Genomic DNA, 21,827 nt, shown 5'->3' with positions numbered 1-21,827 from the left:
TCAGTTTGGAGTGGGAGTGTTGGGGTAGAGCAGTGGTTTGGCATTGTGCTTTCTGCTTCAGCAGAAATGGCTTGGGATGCTCCATCAGGCTGAGCATCTGCCCACTAATCTTCTAACTCTTCTAACACTCTAAATAGTTACTGTTCTTTGCATAGGCACTGGCAAGCAGGGGCACCCATACACAGCTTTGTAGTGATAAGCAGTGAAATCACAACCAGTAGTATTTTAATTGCCATCTTGGGCCACCATTCTATAAAGGTGACCTCTTGTTTTCTTACAGGTGCTTTAGATGCTATGAATCAGTTCATGCGACGTCATGGTTTTACAGATGTCTGTAACTTTGTAGAGTAGATTCTTCCCTCTTTCCACTTTGTTTTTCCCCTTCCCTGTACCTAGGTAAAGTGTTGAGGCACTCCACTCACCTAAGCTAATAATTTCCAACTGAATCCTCACCAAGTCTCTGAGGGTTTTGTACTTGTGTTGCTTTTTGGTTGCTTACAAAATCTGTAATTGTTTTGCGTGTCAGGAGATAGATTGATTTTTGTTTAATGGGTCAGGGTTTTATGTACGTGAAAAAAAAGCAATGGGGAAAAATATTAGATGGAAAAGCACAGTCAGAAATTTAACAGTCTGATTTTCATGGTATTCAGCTGGGATAGTGTGGTGGTTTGACCTTGGTTGGGGTGCATGGTATGGAATTTGGGGTTTTTTGGGGGGTGAGCTGGCCTCCCAGGATCTTGTCCACCCTCAGCTCCTTGATGATGTTGAGAGACAATGCTGATGCTGTGCCCACCCTGCTCAGCAGTCGCCAAACCCTGGTGTGTTATCCACACCTTTCCAGGTACCAATGCACAGCACAGATCTGCTGTTGAAAATGAACCTAAAACAGACAGCAAAACCCCAAATCCAGGTCCTGTTCTGTTTATATGTTAGTGCCTTCATATGTCATGAGCTTCTAAAGCTCTCTTATTGGTATAATTCAGATTTATATTCCATACATTTTATAGAACATTGAAATTGCATCATATAGGACAGTAAGGGTTCAAACCTTCTAATAACCAAAGTTAATTTCTTAACTACACAGTAATTATCAGGTGGTTGGCTTAGAAAGACTTTTTTTCCTCTGAAGTTTCACCCAGAACTTTTAGTCTGTTCTTTAAGAGCTCACAAAATCTATTTCAATGAATAACCATTTTCTAATGAGAACTAAACAAACATTGCCAAGACATTTTTAATTACTGCTCAGCTGCACATGCAACACCATTAAATTATGGGAACCAGTAAAGTTTTTCTTTCTTAAATGCTGCAAACCACCCCAGCTCTGTGAGTTGGGTTATTCTCTGTGACATATTTTGTGGGAATAGCCTTTGTGACTTTTCTTCCATTACTTACTATGGTTGATCTTTGCTATTTTCAAATTTGGGATTTTATCCCTTTTTTCAATGTATAGAATTGATTATGTTAAAATATTGTTACTCCCTTATTTGCTCAACTAGTAGCAGAAGAAAGCTGCAGAGATGTAAATCTTTTCATGTCAAGAACATTTTCAAGGATTATTCTGAGATTTAATATTACCCATACACCCAATTTGTGTACAAAGTGGATTGAAAATCTTCCTTCTCAGTAATGAATATAATTGTTTCTCGTGTGTTTTTCATAATATATGCCATTAGCAGATTATGCACTTGAAAAAGCTGACTGATTATTAGTTCAATTTCAGCCATTGCAAATCCCCTTGCTCTTGAATTAGAGAAAGGCTAAAAGAGTCATGATTGCACCTGAATTAATTAAAACTGAAACAGTTTGCATGAGAATATTTGTTTAATAGACTGTTGACTGCTTCTGTGGTGCAAAAGACATATGACCAGCTTTTTTCAAGGTATTTGAATTCCTAAATCTCATTAGATTTCTGTGTGCCTCCTTAGGTATCTAGGTACCTTTAAATACTTGGCCTTTGATATCCTCCAAATGAAGTTGCTCAATTCATTAGTGGGATGAATAACATACTTTATTAGATGTGAATGTCATTTTCTACCAGTGCTGACTCAGAGCAGAAGGAAATAATGAATGCAGCACTTTCCCTAACTTTGCCTAACCCTTTCAGAACCTCCATTATCCACAGGAAACTCTTGGTTTGCCATTGCAGCATGATCTCTGAAGCTGTAAGATTTTCTAGATGAATCTTGCCATCGTTAATAGAATTTCTTATACAGTTTGTACTGCTTTGTTTTCACATGCTTTATCTTTTTGTATGAATTGCTGTAGCAGTCTTTAGAAGAGTAATTTAAATTTAGTTTGCTATTATAATGAGATATTATTGTGACTAATTCTAAAAGGGCTGCTACTCTACACACTAATTAAATTCAAAGACCTTTTAAGCTATTGATAAGATATTTCCTGTAATAACATTATGCCTCTTGTGATAGGCATATCTCTTTTTCACAGTGTTCTGTTTTGATTGACTATTTTCAGGTACAGGTCTTTAACAAAGACAGGGAGAGGTATAATTCAGCTGTAAATAGACTCTGAGCTGAACAATACTATAGCAAACAAAAGAAATCTTGAAGAGTGATGAGTATGGTACAGAAAGAATCATATGTACAGAAAGGCTGATTATAGCACTAAAACTGGCTCTACGAAGGAGCAAGAATTCTGTGAGCAGTTAGACAGAATGAAACTTTCTTCACTGTAGACCTATACATCTGAACTTGATCACTTGAAGGGATTTCTCAGTATCTGTGACCTATTCCCCAAAACTTTTTTTTTTCCATGAGAGTGGAATACAGTCTCTGACATTTACATAACATCTGGTCTCTCTTCATGTTGAAATGTAGCATGCTTGGTGCATCTGCAACTGTGTGCCACCATTCAGGAAAACTATTTGGTGGGTATGAAAACAGCTGGGGGATAGATAGTAAGATAAACACAAACACATCAGAGTTGTATAAACCTTGCTTTGTCACAAGCCAGGCTGAAGAGGAATGCATGAAGAAGGAGAGAGTTTTTACACTGTGAGGCAGAAATACTTCTGCTGCCTGTGCTTAAAATTGGTCATTCATTATTCACCTACACAAGTGAAATGCCATTAAGGTCTGACATTATATTTGTGAGTGTTTAGAGGCTTAGTATCTGACTTGAATGGACTAATATTTTAATTTACAAGCTTCAGAATATATTTTACAAGTGTTAAATCTTCAATCATTTGTCTAGTCACTCTAGTTGCATCATTCCACTTACAGCAATATCATGAAAGTATTGCTGTCCTTCATTTGGGAGACTTTGTAGCAGCGAAAAAAGTGCTTTAAAGGTTGTAGTGTTATACCAGAAGAGAAGAGCTTGAGAGAGCATGTAGCATAACTGGTAAATACTTTTGATATGGTTATGTCCCAAGTGTTATGTACCACAGGATCCTTCTTTTGCTGTGCATCAAGGATTAAAAGGATTTTGTGAATACAGTCAAGTTGTTTTGACTGTATATATTAAAATCCCCACTCAAACTTGGCAAGACAGCAGTTGCTAGTTTTAGTAGTTACCTATTAAACTGCTATTGTCTCAACCCGTGAGTTTTTAGCACTTTTACTCTTCTGATTCTCTCTTGTATGTCACTGGGGTGGAGTAAAGCAGTGGCTGTGTGAGGCTTGGCTGCTGGCTGGGGTTAAGCCACAACACAAGGGTTGGTGCAAGATTTGAGACATGTTTTTTTGAAAGAGTATGATTGTTACTTTTCTTTCCTTGATATATCAACATGGTTCTAGAGGATGCTGTTAGAAAACACTCTGTTTCTATATGTACCACTGCTGTTTGGTGGGAAATTGCTTCTCCAAGCTTGAAGTGTGTTTACCACCAAGGGCTCTGCACTTAAATATATTTGATCATGAAGATTCAATCTGTGAAAAAGGCATTTGGATAAAGGGAAATTTGCTACTAAACTGTGACTAGGTGCTCTTTGCAGTCCTGAAAAGAGTTAGGTTGGCTAGAAGTTGAGCAACTATGAAAGTATATTTAGCAGGAATAACACATATGGGAGAAGAATTAACACAGAGGTGCTAGGAAATAAAAGTTATTTCTTTGGCTATCCCTGCTAGCAAGGAAGAGATACAAAGACTTCTTCAAGTTACCTTGAAGTTGTGTACTGTTGTGATTGAGGGAAATTTGTGCTTAATCTCTGTGTCAATAACTAAATTTGGGGTTCCTGTAAGAAAGTCCAGTGTGCAGAAAAGGACAGTCCAAATAAAGAATTTGAGACACTTGACCTCTGGTTCAGGGTGGCACCTTGCAAAGCTGAATTAATGTTGTTGAAATAACTTGGTTAAAAAGCCGTATTGAAAACTTGTTGTTGGCTCGATTTATGAGCATTGGGAATTCTGCACGATATTATTGAAAGTTATCCCTATATTTGGTTAAGAATAGGGTTAAGAATTTGGTTAAGAAAGCACCACCTAGAAAAAAACATTTTAAAAGTTTCTTAAGTCATTATATTTCACTGCTCATCTTACACAGTGCTGATTAGTCACGACTCAGGCACAGGAGATAGGAAACCTTCATCAGAGTCCTTGTCTCTGAGTGATTGCTGAGCAATACTCGGTACACAGCTGGTGTCAGCGCCTTAGTGCTTTTATCTAGAGTCTTGCATCTGTTCATACTTTTAAAATAATGAAGAAAAAAAAAAAGTGCAAAGCCTCTTTTAGCTATTTTAAATTGGAAATAGGATCAAATGGAGATGTAAGTCCAGATTTCTCTTCAACAGTATTGAGCATCTGTCCTTTACCTATAAGGGCTTGTATGTAATAAGGAAAATTAAGATCATCTTCAAGGAAATTTCTCAGTCCCGTCTTACCACAGGACTGACATCCCTTATCACTTCAGACCAGAAATCTATCTGAGATGATGTTCTGTTGAGATGATTGCATATCTGATAAATAGGAATAACTTCATGTTCATATGCTCCCTCTCAGAAACATTTCCACCTCATGCAAACATATTAGTATGACATTTGTACTGGACATGTGGTGCTCTTAGGCCAGAACTGGGTAGTAGTTTGTATGTAGCTGAAAATGAACTTGATCTTTTCAAGTCTCACCTTTTATACCTCTGAGTTCTGACCCTTGTATGAGCCCTCCACACTGAGCACTAAAAAGGATTGTTTTTGTTTAACCGCAGCTGGCAACTAAAGCACCATGCAGCTTCTCGCTTACACCCCCTTTGCCCTGTGCCTGCCACACTGGGGAGGAGAATCAGAAAGAAAAGGTGAATGAAGTTCATGGCTTGAGATAAAAACAGTTTAATAATTAAAACAAAATAAAATTTTGTTGTTATTATTATAACAACAGCTGAAATGAAAAGGAGAGAGAAAGAAAAAAATAAAACCCAAGAGAAAAAAGTGATGCATAATATAATCACCACCTGTTGACTGATGCCCAGCCCCATCCTTTAGCAGCAATCAGCAGCTCTCAGGCAACTCTCCCCAGTTTATATACTGAGCATAGCAGTCTATGGTATGAAATACATTTTTGGCTAGTTCAGGTCAGCCATCCTGGCTATCTTCCCGCCTTGCTTTTTGTGCACCTCCTCTCTGGCAGAGTATGGGAAACTGAAAATCCTTGATACAGAGTAAGCGCTACATGGCAACAACCACAACATCAGTGTGTTATCAACATTATTCTCATACTAAATCCAAAACACAGCACTGTACCAGCTACTAAGAAGAAAATTAACTCTATTCCAGCATGAACAAGGACCATTTTCTACATCCATTTGCTGACTAGTAGGTCATGTTTCTAATAAAATGTTTGTGAAAATACATGTTCTTGAAATCTAATGAGGTTTTCTAGGGCTCAACTGGGTTCTACTATTTGTGTTCTAGAATGGACAAAAGACATTTACTTTCTGCACTTCTTCACATGAGTCTTGGAAAAACCCTTTTTTTTCTCTGAAGCAGAAGTTTTAAATTGCAATGTTTTGAAGTCAGAGTCAAGCCACAGACTCCTGACAAATGAAAGGCCTGTAGTCAATTACCTTCTTGTAAGACATTTTGCCAGCTCAGCTGTCTCTGTAACTCTGAACTAAGACTAATGCTTGCTAGTCCCTCAACTTATCATTGTTTAGGACTTGCTGTCTGAAAATCAGGTCAGCAAATGCTTTCTATAATATGCTCAGAAGAAGATTTGCATTAAGACATTAACAAAAATATGATAGGTAATTGATGGCAGGTTCCCTATAAGTGGTTCTTTAAACCAGCGAGACCCCCTACCCACTGTAGGGGATCCATGCTCCCTACAGTGCATGTACAAAAAAGTCAAATTACTGCTATGGGAAACAGACTCCTTTACGGTTATTGCAATTGCAATTACAATTTGAGGCAACAATGTTGGCACATTGTTGCCAGATGGAGGATTGGTTTTAGTGGCCGCTTAATTAACAACTGGTAAACATTTGCACCCAAATACACATATTTACATATGCAGAGTGCTTACTGTGTCAGAACGATGCTTCTGGCTTACAGAGAGAGTGTCATTAATGCAGCCTACTAATGAGCATGTCAGAATAAATTATCCTTTCTGGAACTTTGAGCTGTCTATTTGCCACCTGCACAGGAGCTCCCGAGCTGTGCAATGCCTCGTGAAAGCTGTGACCCTTCAGAAAGCAGCAAAGGGAGCTGCAAAAGTTTGGGTAGCTCAGGAGGAGAATTCCTGCTGTCTCTAAAAAGGCTGCTCTAGGACAGGTTCCCACCCAAGTTCTATCTCATACCATGGCTATGTATATGTAAGAAATCTGAAAAGTTTCTGGTGGACAATACCCACAGCTTTCAGTAGTTTACAAAGTTGCCTGAGCATCTTTGGTCATGGAGATAAATAGGCTCCGCTCCTGAGCTGCCATAATTAATTGTCTGGCTGGTACAGATCCCATAGTTTAATTATATATTAAGAATAATCTGTCATATTTCTGTAGTACCTCCTATCTGAGCATCTCAAACAAGATTTTTTTGAATTGTACCTTACAGTTCACAGGAGTGCAATGATTTGTACTTGAACCTATTTAGATGGCAAGAAGATAAATGTAGGAATGACTTAAAGGGTCACCGCAAACAGCATTTCCAAGATTCTAGGGAAGAAAAAGAACGGCCTAAATCCTAGCAATACTGTCATCTTACTTGCAGTCCTGTCTTTTGATGCCACTGACCAACACTAGAGTTGAAATCAAAAAGTTAGTTTGGAAAATTGAATGAGATGTTGGCAACAGAACAGCGTTATGGAAGGCAGTCCAAAAAGGAGAGTTAAATTATTCATTTAAGTAATAGCCAGCTGCAAAAAAATGCAGCTGGCAATCTGAAATGGTCCTATTATGAACATTAGTTAACAGTATCATGGTGTTCTTAAAATAAGGCAAATGTAATTCTGGAGTTTATCAGCCTTGCAATGAGAAGCTCTTGCTTCTCATGGGAAGGACCAAGGCTATTATACCTAATTTTGAGCATTAGTCTAAGAGTGTTTAAGAGCCACTCCATGAAGGCTTATCAGAAAGTAAGGAGAATGGTTTGAAGGCTAGGAAATTTGGTCAAGAAGGAAAAATAGGACAAACTCAGGTTATGTAGTAAAGAAGACTGTGGGGAGTTGATAAGTCTTCAGGTGCAAAGATTGCCTGAAAAAGGGAAAAAGATTGTTTTACCTATTTGTGGAGCATTAGATGGAAATAATGGGCTTAAACTGCAGAGAATCTGATTAGCTGTTAGGAAAATATATTGACATTAGAATAATGAATACAATAAATTTCCAGAGGAGAGTGTTTCTCTTTAAGTTCTTTAAGAACTGATTAGAAATTCCCCTGTCAGGTATAACTGCAATAGGAACAAGAAGCTGGTCACAGTGATTCCAGATGTGCTGTCCTGTCATTTGCTGGTTCTCCTGTCTCACATTTAATGCCTGTTTAAAACTTGCTTCTGTCTTGCTGCTTCTATTACAACTGTAGCTGAGGATAATCTGAGGTGCAGCTTTTGATTTTCTGTTCAATTCAGCAAATTGATGAGCAGGACAAACATGTTTCCACCCACTGATGTTAGGCTAAAATGTGCATCCTGTTCACTCCTGTCTCACAGCACATTTTTTGGCTGGCTGTGACTTTGCGTTACTCAGAGCATTTCAGCTCTGGCCATTACCTACTGTTGTGGCTTACTGCTGAAATTTGTATGATGCCCAGGACTCTCATGCAGGGTATGGAACTCTCCTTTTCTCTTGGTGACTTCCTTTCTTTTACAATTAATATTTTGGCATATTTGCCAGAGATGTCTATTTGTGGATCATTTAGATCAGCTGTCTGGAAGAAGTTGTCCAAGTGCTGTTAGATGTGGAAAGGTGGAAAGAACTACTTCTGGTATAAAAGCCATATTCAAGAGGTTAGGGTTTTTCTTAAGATACAATCTTTTGCTCACTATCTGCACAGCACAATTGTACTATAGTTTTGTCAGATTACAAATAATACTGTGACTTCTAAGCAGTGTTTTGATTTACCTTTACATTTGTCTACATTTTGAACTTTTCCACTTAATAAATAAATTAATGTACCATTAGCTTTACAGGTGACTAATACACTGTAACATCACTGTAGCTTAGCAGTTCTGCATTACTGTAAGGTTTCTTCCTTTTCTAATACTTTTACTGGTCTGCTTTTAAATGTTTCAAAATCATAACGGGATGCTAGTTATTGTTGATATGGCAGATAAAATCTTTTGTCAGTGTCCCTCTGATGCCATTTATTTGAAGTATATTTATAATTTGGTTAATGACAAAGTTCATTTATAATGCTGAGTTCTAGGGGAAATTTGGTATGTGGTAAGAAAAGGAGACAATTTTGGGACTGAAATGTGAGACAGCTTGCTTACTTCTGCCCTGAGTTTAGAGTTGTTGATATTTTGAGGTAAAATAAATTCTTTCTCATTGTAAATGGACTTCAGTTTCCAATAAAAGTTAATGAGTTGAGTTTTGGAGATATCTCTGATAGATTTGCTGTTTACAGCTGCCTTCTTATTGTCTTTTTAGTCCAGTTAAACCTTACTTCTGTCCTCTGTCACCATCACTGCAATACTTGAAGAAAATCTACGTGTTTCTCACTATTATGTTCAATGCAGTGAATTGTGTTCTCCCCATTCTGCTTGACCCCAAATGCTCTTTTTGTCCTTCTAGTGCATCCTGTGCAGGCTTCCTGGGGGACCTTTCTTGTTGGTTGTGGTCTTACTGTGTTAATTCTGATCATGGATTGAGAAAGTACCTTGATACAAAAGGAAAAAACAAAAAGAAAGCAACATAAAACTGAAATGACAACAAACCATGTATTTACTACAGATTCTAATTATTTTTCCCTTTGTTTCTATTTTCGTGCAGATTGTTTCTCAGAGGAAGCTCTCCAAGTCCTTACTCAAACATGGCAACACAGCAGGAAAGTCATCTATAACAGTAAGTCAGTCTTAAGCATGCTTTTGTTTTCCTGTTATTTGGAAATATCTAAAGTGACTAATTCTCTCTAAAAGCATCCTGCTAAGCCACCAGAGCAACCCTTGACTGAGAAATGTATTTAAATTGTTTATTTGATGATTTGCACTGTTTCTGACAAATGCTTGTTTTAAGGAAATGGCAAAATATAATGTATGATTTGTAAAAAAGACACAATACTTACTATTAACTACTTTTACGGTACTTGGATGACAGCAAGTAACTTCTGCTGCTTGAATACTTTTAGTTGAAGGACTAAAACCTTTAGAAATTAATTTATACCTGCTTTGACACATCTTTCTTTTCCCTTGGGCTTTTTCCAGTTTCTCAGAAAAAAAAAAGTTTGATGAGATTAGTTTTAGATGTGTTGTAATGCAACTAAGGACTGGATTGTCATAGCCCCATGTGTATCTTGAAATTTGAAAATCAGTGTATTACCTCTCTTTCATCTTTCTCTGTGCTGGCTTGCTTGGGAGATCAATCTTGTCTGCATCGAGCCTGGCATGGTTGTGACTTTTGCAGCTCTGCATTAAGATGAAGGCTATAATAAAATACTCTGCTTTGAGGGTATCTGCTCTGTTGCCTCATGAGATTGAGAAGGATTTTTTTCCTTAATGTGTGATTTGCCAGATGGTTTTCTTCTGGCTTGATTGTTTGGATTTTATTTTTCTGCCTTCAGCCGCAAAAAAAGACAGCAGACTCTGAGGTACTTTCTGAGAGCCCAGGGAGTTTGATTTCTTAGATATCTTCCTTTGTGCTTGGCTGGGAATTGATTTGCTTAAATGCATACAGTAAACTTGGTTTGGTCTGGAGTTGGAAAGGAGTTCCCCACTCATCTGGCTGAATAGAACCAGGTGAGAGTTTTGTTCCCTAAATAACTTGGTATGGTTTGCCTGCTGGGATGATCAGGGCATACTTCATCTCACCCATCCCTGTGGTGTTCTGGACCTCCCTTCTGTTCTTCTTTGAGGAACACAAAGTAGTTTAGTCTTGTGAAAACACAAATGCTCTAGTACAACTAAAATTATTAGGCTTGTTAGGGGAGTGTTCTGGCAAAAATTAAATCACTGTGAAAAAGAGAAGATGAGAGAAAATTAGTTAATAGTCCCTGCTGGCCTCACACTGGGTGATAACCATGAAATATGGACTTTATTTACATGCTTTGGCTTCTGTTCAGCAGTTCTAAAGAGCAAGTTGACTTGAACAGGAGAAAACTGAACCCAGACAAAAATACTGTGTGAAAAGTTTTTTTGTCTCAACAAAATAATTAAAAACTGATTAATTATCATTATTTCTGGACCTGAGAACATACCAGGTGTCTGTCAAGTATGAAAGTCAGAAATTCTAGATTCCTAACTCATTCAGTGGAGTGAATTATGAGTTTTTCAAAGTATTTTGAAAGTTCCTATCTTAGCAAGTTTTGCTGGAATTTTATTTACCTTTTGACTGTGTAATATCTCATCCACACAATCTTATAATATGGCTGTGGGAAGCAAACAGAACATTGTTCTGCTTCTCCAGCTGGAAGTCTGTAAACCTTTAAAGAGCAGATTCATTATTTTCAGTTAAAAATACTTGTGAAATTTGGTGTGCAAATCCCAGACAGTTTAACCAGGTCTTCTAAACTATCAGACTGCATGGAAGAGAAATGTGTCAGACTCCATGGGTCAAATTTCATCAGCAAGCTGATGTTTGCCTGGAAGATGTGACACACCACATATGTGCCTGTGTGATGGTACTTTAATGACCAGTTAAGCATCTGTGCCCCTGTGTGGTGGCCTGTGAGTGTTTTGTTTGGAGAAACACTAGAGCTCGCTGCTGGGAGGTGTCACAGCCAGAATAGTCTCAACTCAGGGAATTTTACTTAATTTAATGAATTGCCAATCAAAGTAAACTTTTAACTACTGAGAAACAAATAGGACCAAAAAAACTGCTAGGGAAAATACTTTTCCTGCCCCTACCTGGTGCTCAACTGCGGTAAGTGCATTTCTCTCTCTCTCAGGATTTTTTTATAGAGGTGTAGAGAGAAAAAGAAAGAGAAAACAATTTCTATTTCTGTTCTTTGTTTTTCTCATGTGGATTGTGTTTGGAGAATTATTTACTTAGGGTGATTGCTTGATTGGATTCTGGTGAGGATTGTTTGAGCCTGATGGCCACTCAGATCCACCTGTGTCTGGATTCTGGCGAATAGGGCCATGAGTTGTTAGTTAGATATGGTAGTTAGAAAAAGTAGGTTTGTAGTTTTAGTGTCTTCCTTTATATAGTATATTAATGTATTATAGCATAGTTATAATAAAGAAATCATTCAGCCTTCTGAACTGGAGTCAGACATCATCATTCTTCCCATTGGGTTCACCTGCATTTTACAATACTCAACTTCTCTTCTAACCTCTCCTGCCTCCTTCATAGTCTTCACTCCCTTTGCCTTCACTTCATGTTGTGCTCAGTCCCTTTGATGAAGTGCTGTGTGACACAGGTCAGGATCAGAAAATAGTGGGGTTTTTTCTGCTCTTTGAGGTTTTTTCACTTATTTTCTTAGTTCTGCTCTGGACTTACACACACCCTCTCTGCTTCAGGATGGGTCTTACCTGAGGGTGTACACAGAAGAGCCTCCTCCAGCATGGAGCACCTCCTTCAGAGAGTGAATCTCCAGCTGTGTCCCCACAGCATGGCCTTCTCCATGCCTCCTCCTGGATCTTCTTTAGGGTGGCAGTGCAGGCCTCCTAACTCTCCTTCCTTTGCGTCTCTTGCATTTGGCAGCTGCTGCCCTTTCTGAAATAGGCTCACAAGATGTGCCTTATGCACCTTTGATGGGTTGATGTTTTGGGGTGCAGTCAGTAGCTGCTGCCAAACCAGTTTGGCAAATTTTTGGGTTTTCTCAGCAGCTTCTCAAGGACTTGAAGTGGTGGAGACAGCTAGAGCCTATCTGGGAAGCTGGCATAGCTGCCTTGTGTGTGGTCATGAACATGAAACACCCAGAAAATAGGTTATTTTGGGAGATTTAATCCATGGGGAGAACATTTACAATGGGGAAAAAGTTTTAAAGCTGTCAAATAGAATATAATGTGGTTTATTTCAAATAATATTTTTCAGTGAAATATCCCAGGTTTGGTTAGTGCCTTCTCCCCGGTGAGGCATTTTAATTGCTTACTTAGGAAACTAGTTTAGTTGGTTCTGTTGGATTTTTTTATAGCATTGCTCAGCACAGAGACTGGCATCATTATTGATATAGCTTAGATCATCTGAAAGAATCACACTATAGTATATTAGGATTACTTTCTTCTGACTCTGTCTAGGGTAAATTGTTTTGCCAATATGGCTATTGCAGAAAAGCTTTATCAGTAGAGCTCTCCTGCTGTAAATGTGCCTTTCATGGCAGCTAATGACAAGTGACTTCACTCTTTTTTTCATTTATCTTGCCAAATGATGCTGAAGTGACATAAAGATAATTGGGCTTTAGACCCAAGTGATACAACTCTTGTAGAGCATTTTTGTCCCCTTGGACACTGTGAGATTGTGCAATTCTCTGTTTTCCACTCCGAGGAGGAGTACTTGGTCAGAGGAAAGGGATCCCTGGTGGATGTGGGTGTCTGCCCATTGGCAGGTGATTGACAAGGCATAGTTGCATGACACAAAGTGATTCAGGTTTGTGGGCTGACTAAGGTGATGTCTTTCCTGATGGCAAAGAGAAACACATTAACTTGTTCCACAATTCAGTTTCCTAAATGGGATCTTCAGTCTTCACACACTGAAAAATGGCATAGTATTCCCCTTCCATTACACCATGCACAACTCAAGTGTAGCTTTCCATTTAGGTAATCGCTGAGGAATTATCTGGCAACGATGACTACGTTGAACTTTCATTCAGTGCACGGAAATTGGATGACAAGGTAAGCTGCTTGATATTAACCTTTCTGAAAGATATAAGAACGCCTGCAAATATAACTTGATGAGATTTTCCATGACAGATATTTTTTACCTTGTGTTATTAAACACATCAGAGTTTTCAGACGAGTGTTCACATTGAGGCTTTCCTTGAGTTGAAAGTAATTAAAAAAAAAACTCAAGGGAATCTAATTAAAACCAAGACAAGTTAATTACACTACAACCAAGACAATTTAATTATGCAAAATGCCACAGATCAGAATTGTTTAGAGAAGTGAACTTTCTGTGAGTAGTCAGTGATGTTATCATTGAAGTTTCCTAAAATACAGCTAGAAAACTTCATAACAGCTCAGTCATGATACACATTTTGCTCAACAAAATGTAGCTCGAATGTGAGAAAAAGACTTGCATATTTGTTGAAAACTTTTTCCCTCTCTAGGAAGAAAACTCTTCACTGACTCAAACGCTACTCAACATTATAAGGAATACCTCTTTCTGAAAATATGATATTGTTTACCAATTTACATATAATAAGCATGTCAACTCACAACCCAAGAAAACCTGATGTCTGCTTGTACCACTCTCTGTGATTTCAGTGTAATAGCAGGCATAGAATACTTTGAGGTATATAGTCCCTTCTTGTATATGAAGGTGCTTCTAATTAGAAACATATGGCAGAACTATAAAAAGGCTTAGGATGGTGATGCCCCAAGTGTCTTCTTGTAAACATCTGATGTGAGAGTAGCTTAAAATAAAATCAGTGAGACTACCTTTGGATACATATACATCAGGTTAACAAAATTGGGTTGTAACTTATGAAAAATATTTTCACTTGAAACTATCAGAAAATCTCACGCAAGCAGAAAGTACACTGAAAGATGAATAGTACTTGCATATAACTTTAAAATAATCTTCATAAAATTTATAAAATTTTACTGTGCTCAGGATCATTAACAATCATAAATGATCAGGACCTGAATTTGCTTCTTATCTGAAAGATAAATTACTTTCCTCTTTCAGAGTTGCTGGAGTCTGAGTGGTTTTGAGTTGCATAATTTATTTAGGTGTCAAAATGTAAATTTAACAACCTTTCTTCAGACAGATATCTTTAGAGGTAATTCCCAAACTTGTACACAAGTTTCTCCTGTTCCACATGCTGTCATATCTAGGAAAAGGGAAAGGACATAAAAAACATAATAGGACTCCACTTAGTTATTGCATTCCACAAATGCAAAATGTAATCTGCATTAAATATTATGACTGCTTCTAGCTCTTGTTGGTATAAATTAAAAGGATACTGCCGGAGTGCAATTCTGAGCCAGGTCAGTGTTGTCTGGGCAACAGTTTTAGAGAGTGATTGAGGGATAAGGTGAGAAGGATCAGTCTGAAATATTGCAATGGTGTTGTCATTCTTGCCATTTTAACATGTCCAGTCAGGGTGGGCTTCATCTAATAAAGAATTCTTGGATGATGCAGTGTGCAAGTCAAGCAGTGACTCATCATGTCTTATCTGAATCCAAACTCCTGTCTGCAACTGATGAAAATCTCTGGAAATCTATTGCATTGAAAAAAGTCTTTCAATTTCCTCTAGCTAAAGATGTAGCTCAATACCTGGCTGAGACTTGATTTACTTCCTCTATAATAAAAGTGTACAGCTTATAATGGACTTTGACATCATTAGATGCAAGGCACTATTAGTAATTATTTTTATTAAGGTTTGAAATTACTTAAATTTCACAGTTCAGCCATTGGTGAAAAAGACTGAGTGCTCTGATGTCACAGAAAGGAAAATAAACATCAAAGAATTGAGAAGAGCTGATTTTGTAAAATACTAAGCATGGTATTGCATGCCTCTCCCCACTCAGAGAAGTGAGCACCTGAGTAGAGATGTAACATCAGAGAAACAAAATGAGGGTTGAAACTGGCCTTGGAATTGCCTGAAAAACAGAGGAAGCCTCTGGAACCAGTCATTTGTGCTCTGCTATGGGGTTACCTTTGTAAGCCCAGGGGTTCCTGCATTGGTAGCTGTGGGAGTGGCAGAAGACAAGTAGAATCCTAATGCCTCACAGCTTGTGGGTAAAGGAAGGGGTGGGGATATAATGTATATGGTCTTTGGATAAAAAGAGAAATAAATCCTTTCCATCCACTACCATCTTGAATGGACAGGAATATTCTTCCTTCATACCTTAAAGATCTTTGAAAGAGGATCCAGACTGGGGTCCTTAAATATATGTATTTCCTACATTAAGGAAAAATGCTCGAACAACACATTTTTGGAAATTAAACAAAAATTTTTGATAAGATTTAGCAGGCAGGATATGTTTGTTGCATGTTTTTTACTCTCTTGACGTAAAACTGCAAGAATTTTAAAGAAGCTACAGAACAAAGCCGAATAATTTTTCCTACTGGAGTGGCTGAAACATTTGGTGAAAAATTATGGATATGAAAGTTTCCTTTAGTTAACTGACTTTTGCAGAAATAACGGTTATATTTTTTATTACAGTGCTTATTTGGAAGGTATAACTGCTTTTTCATGTTTTATTGAAGCCCTGTCAGCTCAAATGGCACATCTTTGTTTCAAGAGATCCACTGAGAACACTTCACTGTGGAACAATAACTTTTGGAAAGGTTTTATTGCATTAATAGCTGTGTCACAATTACCATAACAAGCAGCTACATTTTTTATGATAGCTATAATAAATTATGAGCACTGAGGCAGGCAAACTGCTTCTCCTGTTCTGAGAGAAGCAGTTACCATTGTTTGGGAAAGATTATCCAGCAAATATCTGCAAAATACAAGCTAATATTGCTTTTTTATGTAGTTCCCTGGTATTAAACTGCTACCAAAAAAAACCTCATCAAATGCCCTGTTGAACAGTATTCAAAATTTTAGTCTTTTGGCTGCTTCAGCCCTTTTTCAAGGGACTTTTGACTTGATCCCCAATCCTGAATTTTAAAAATTGTTGGGCTCTGAAAATGAATCTACTAAAAATGTGTCAAACTAGGTGCTTAGAAACAGATACATCTAAATTTTTAAAGTTTAGGCCATGTACTTGTGTTATTACTGTATAACTGCTGCAAGAACAATGTGCGTCATACCACCAGCAAATGTATTACATTAATCATTTAAATATTATTAAAATAGCACAATATATTGCAGCTATTCTTCTTTCAGAGGATATTCTTGGGGGATAATACAAAGCTATTAGATTCAGCATAACAACCAAAAAAAGTTAATTGTGAAAGCAAATGTTTCTTCAACTTACCATTTCTACGTATTGCAAAGCACTTCCAATATAGAAGGATTTTTTTTGTTCGTACCTCAATTCTGATAGTAATTAGGCTTTGTTTTTGCCTTGGAGGGGGACTAATATAAACCACCATCCAGCATTAAAATCTTTCCTTTTATGTGGTATTATCTTGGCAGCAAAAACCAGAAATTATTTCCTTTGTGCTGATGTGCTGTTGTACCTTTATGATCCTCAGCTAGGAGCAATATTGTATTTTGAGCCTTAAATGAAATCTTGGCTTCCTTTCTGAATTCTTTTGCACACCAGGGTGTGTTCTTTGGATGTATCATTTTGAGGTACTTTCAAATAACTTATCAAATTTGTGTTTGATAAAGAAACTCTGAACATTAAGCTTTTACCCAGCTTCAATCAGAATGCATATGTGTGAGAAGAGGCAGCTCAGTCTTTTTTAAGCCTATGCACTCTGGATTTTTGCGTAACCATGATTAAACCAGCACCTTCTATCTGTGCTTGTTCTTTTTGCTATACACTGGTAATCTGGCAGAATTTGATCACCAAAACCCCCCATATCCTAGAAGTTTCAAATTTTGAGTGGCGTCTAGATACTAAATCTACATCAGGACCTTGAGGCAAAATCTAGAGTTACTTAGTTGAATTTTGCACTGGTTTTACAGTTTTACAGGGTTTGACATAAAATGGCATGTTTACCATGTAGCTGGAACAAATAGCCAAACATACAGCTTTGTTGTTCCATGCTCCCCGTGAAAGGATTTAACAAATAAATCTTCATGTGCTTTGCATCAGCTGTTAAATGAGCCACTAAGTTTTCTCTAGAAAGTAAAGAAGCCGATCAATGACAAAACAACACTCTCAATACAACATTATGTCATTTTTAGGGGATGACAAGATTTTAGGTTTCTTGAACTTGCTTGTGGTCCATAGGGACTCATTTTCTTCTTCAGACATTCAAATTCAGGTGTCCCTTTTCAAAGCCCTGAATTCTTTATTTGGCACTTGTGGAATTATAAAAATGCCCTAAAAATAAATTTTACCAAGCCCAGACTTTGGCTAGCATCTTATCCAAAGTTGTTCCCAAACCAATGGTCTTGCAGCTAATCAAAAATAGGTATGGTGTACATTTGGTGAGGAAAAATTAGTAGAATTACATATATTAGAGTAATTTTTACACTATCATAGAAACACTTGGATACTGAACAGAATTTCTCACTTCCCCAAACTAACATGGGGGTCTGTGGTTTTGGATATGTCCTATACAGAAGAATACTATTCATATGCACAAAGTTAATCACGTGGCTCTTTTGAAGAAGAAAATTAAGAAGGGACTTGAAACTATAGGAAATGGACTTAGTGCTTTTAAACCCTACTCTTTCAGCATAGCACAGTAAGAAATTTGAAGGTTTCTCCCTCCTGGGTTAGCAGCCAGTTACTCTTCTCCCCCACAGCCAGCATGTCCAGAATAAATGAGATGTTGAAACAAAAGAGCCTGTGACCAGACTGAAGCAGCACTATAGAAAGCAACTTAATTTAGGTTTGTGTAAGAAAGTTCAGGGTTGTTAGCTGGATACAAGACTAGGAGAAGGTGTTCTGCAGTGTGTGAATGTGAACCTTTGTGTCTGTCACAGATTTGCCTAGAGATATCCAGTTATTTCCTGCATTACACTGCTCTGTTTGTCATTTTAGCACGGGCCATATTACCACACCCTGAAGAGGGCTTACTTCTCTAACCACCTCTAATCCATTTTGACAGTACTTGTATTAGTTGGTAGCAGCATAATGTCTTGGCCAATTAACTTCTGTTTTGAGAGGGTAGGTGGACAGTGTGAAATTGAATCCCAGTGTGGAATATGCTTCAAAGTGCAATGCGTTAGAAAACTGGTGTCAAAAGACCAAACAGGCGTAGAGACAGAAAGAAACAAGCTAGGTGGATGACAGAGCTAACGCTCAGGAAACTGGGCTGGGTGTCAGAATGGAAGAGGTTGTAAAATGAACTTCTACAGTTTTGCATGCCATGATTAAATAGTCAAACTGAGAACAACAACAGTACCATGGGAATCCTTGTGAGACAAGGACAAGAATGGAGTATTGCTGAGAAACACCAAGAGGTCTCACTAAAACTACTCTGGCTCTTCCTTTTCATTAGCAGTCAGGGAAGAACCTAGTGCATTGTGCCTGAGAAGCTCAAAGAAAAAGAAGTCTCAATAGTAATGTGTCCTATATTTTATTTTAGGATTTTTTCAGCAAATCTGATCCTTTTCTGGAGATTTTTCGGGTGAATGATGATGCAACCCAACAACTTGTTCACAGGACTGAGGTAAGGAATAGAGTTGAATTAATTTTCCAAGGACATAGATGGGCTGTCAGGAGGCATAGTTTATGTTTCTCATGTCACTAAGGGAAGTGGTTTTAAATGTAGGTGTGCAAACACTCACACTTAAAAACACTTCCTAGTGTTACACTCTAGTGTCATTAACTAATGGGTATCAGGTCTTGACTTATGCACCTTACAGTAAAGGAAGATGAAGCCAAAGGTCCAAACCTAATTAAGCAGATACTCTATTGGAAGGTCAGGAGATATAAATACAAGATTTAGCCAAAACCAGGCTATACACTGTATAATATTTTCCCATTAATACTATGTTGCTTCTTCCTCACCTCATCTCAGGGATTGTAATCTGGGTGCTTTACATTTGTTTCCTATCACCCAGTGACATTACTGCTCCATGGTAATGACTGGCACTGTCTTAAAAATGGCATTTAAGTGTACAGGGTGGAGCTGTGGCAGGTGTTAGGGGTTATAAACCTGTTATGGATTCCACAGAGTTTTCCTAGCAAGGCAAACAATGTGCCTGTAAATTGATGTTGCCCATCCCCATTGCCCAGTCTTTCATTGCTTCCAGTTCAGTTCTACAACCTTTTCCTCATCAATTATCTCCCACTGAGGTGTGGCAGTGCTGGAGCAATATCTGTAGCATCATCTGTGGGTATGTATGGGTCCATTTGCCACTCCTGCTCCTTCTGGGGGCTTTCCAGAGGAAGAGTGTTAGAAACCGCCAGCTGCTCAAGGGCTTATATCTCATTGGATGTAGTTCTGAAAACTCCAGCTGAGCTCTGCTTTCTTTTCTTGCTGGTGAATGTACTGTATTGAGAATTGTGCCTCTTGTTAGCATTCTGCTGAGAGACGTGGAAATGTTAAGGGTTCTCTTTCTTCTTTTCACTTACAGGTTGTGATGAATAATTTAAATCCAGCATGGAAGACTTTTAAAGTGTCTGTAAATTCTCTGTGCAGTGGAGACCAGGATCGCAGGCTCAAGGTCAGAAGTAATTCCTGCTTTTTTAATAGTTTTACTCATAGAAAACAAAAGTTGGTCTCTCTTTTTCAACTGTGGATTGCTATTCTGTGCTTCCCTCTTCTTTGATGGAAAAGATGATCACACAGCTGCATTATGATTACCATAATCAAATTAAGGATGCAGAGAAGTGGTAATCCACTGTCATCAGTAGATTAGGCTCTATATTTTTTACAGTAACCTCAAAAAATGATGGGGCTGTTTTTCCCAATCAGTTGGATAATTTAAATCCAGCTTCATTTAACTGGTGAAAGTATACTCAGGGGAAGAGGCAGCCCTACCACAATTTTAACTACTATTTCCTCACTTCTATATCTGGAGGCTTTCTGTAAAAGAAACACTGAAATATGAGATTTTTTTATTATACTTGAAGAATAGGATGGCCACAAAAAGACATGTGCAATAGTAATAGAAGTGTTTCTAGTCAGCAGAAAGACAGATAATTGGGAACCTGGAGCTTTGTGTAGAAAAAATAATCTTCTTCTGGCTAATTTTGCTTAAATCAAATCTTTATCCAATTGTGTTTATCTTCTGACCAAGTTTAAGGCTAATACTAAATTAAAAAACGTCAAACAAAGAGCACTGGTCCCCAGTGTCTATTCAGACTTTTAGACCTGACGAAAGGATATTGGACCCAAAAGTATGACTAATTTTTTTTCTTACTATACCAAATTACTTAATATAATTTTATTTTGTCCTTACAAACATTTCTTTTTTCATCATTATAGCTGCAAAACCCTGCAGAAGGGGTCTTGTCATATTTCACTCCTTACTGCAGGATGTACTGTGCAGATGGAAAAAATAAAATGCTGGTGAGGATATGTTACAGTGCACATCACAGATATGATGTGCACTGTAACTATTTTACCCTTTCCACATATCTGTGGAAAGGGTAAAAAAGCAGTCTTATGAATGCTTGGGTTCACAAAATTAGCCCTGTTATTATGGAACAACATATAAATTTGAGTCAAGAGATGGATCAGATTTCTGCTACTGAAATGAAAAGCAGAATTAGCACAGCACTGCCTTCATCACATTGTGTACATGTGGTCTTTAAATCACTTAGGTGAGAAAACCTAGGAAGAGAAGCAAACAAAATGAAGTCTAGGATGTGAGAACAAGTGGCAAGTCCATAATGGTACAGAAATGAGGTTCCACAGGGAGAAAAATGTGCTTATCTTTGAAATTGAGGTGAGAAGGTATAAGAAAGGCTCAGATTTCAGTGTGGGCAGAAGAAGATGGGTCTGGGAATAAAGGTGGTCTTTTGAGCTATGAGCAGAGATTGTTTGTAGACGTTTTGTTTGTAGACGAGCTGCCAAAAGACAGGCTGAAAAGGGAGAAGTGAAGAGGAACAAGAGTGGTCCCTTAGGACTGCCTGTAGAGAAGATATGGGAAAGTCAGTGAATGAATAGCTGAAGAAAACCACAGCAAGATGGGTCTTATGAACCTACTGAGAATTTTCAAAACAGTCTTTTTTTTCCCCTCTTTTTGGGAGAATTTATTGTGGTTTTCATTAGTGTATGCAAATGTTTCCAGCCCTGCTTTAGATATTTGAGTATTTGCCTAAGTCTACAGTTCAGCCATTTGCAGAAAAGCAAAAAGTACTAAGATTTGCATCAGATCATTCATGAGTACAGGAATATTTTAAAACTAATTATGGCTGTAAAATAATAAAAAGGCTTGATGCTTATTTCAAATTCAGGCCCTTAATATCTTTTGGTGAGTGTAAGATGAGACTGTTATGGTAGAGCAGCCACCCAAATCACTTGTATTTGAGAGACAGCATGTAATACTTGTCATATAATTATTTGCTTCTTTTATAGATGGTCTATAACCTAGGA

At 37.8% G+C, this 21,827-nt stretch overlaps 1 protein-coding gene across 4 annotated transcripts in view; it reads left to right on the top strand.

Moving 5' to 3' along the window:
• Positions 1-21,827, top strand: part of CPNE4 (copine 4) — a 225,821-nt gene that overhangs the window by 117,347 nt on the left and 86,647 nt on the right. For all 4 annotated transcript variants that reach the window (XM_053992552.1, XM_053992568.1, XM_053992548.1 and 1 more), the window contains 4 exons: positions 9,375-9,446; positions 13,298-13,372; positions 18,867-18,950; positions 19,861-19,950. In XM_053992552.1, coding sequence (XP_053848527.1) covers positions 9,375-9,446; positions 13,298-13,372; positions 18,867-18,950; positions 19,861-19,950 — 321 coding nt within the window. The remainder of the gene's footprint in view (positions 1-9,374; positions 9,447-13,297; positions 13,373-18,866; positions 18,951-19,860; positions 19,951-21,827) is intronic.

Source organism: Vidua macroura, chromosome 1, assembly GCF_024509145.1.
Source record: "Vidua macroura isolate BioBank_ID:100142 chromosome 1, ASM2450914v1, whole genome shotgun sequence".
Lineage (NCBI taxonomy): Eukaryota > Metazoa > Chordata > Aves > Passeriformes > Viduidae > Vidua > Vidua macroura.
Note: the sequence above shows the minus strand (reverse complement) of the source record. Positions and strands in the feature narration are given on the sequence as shown.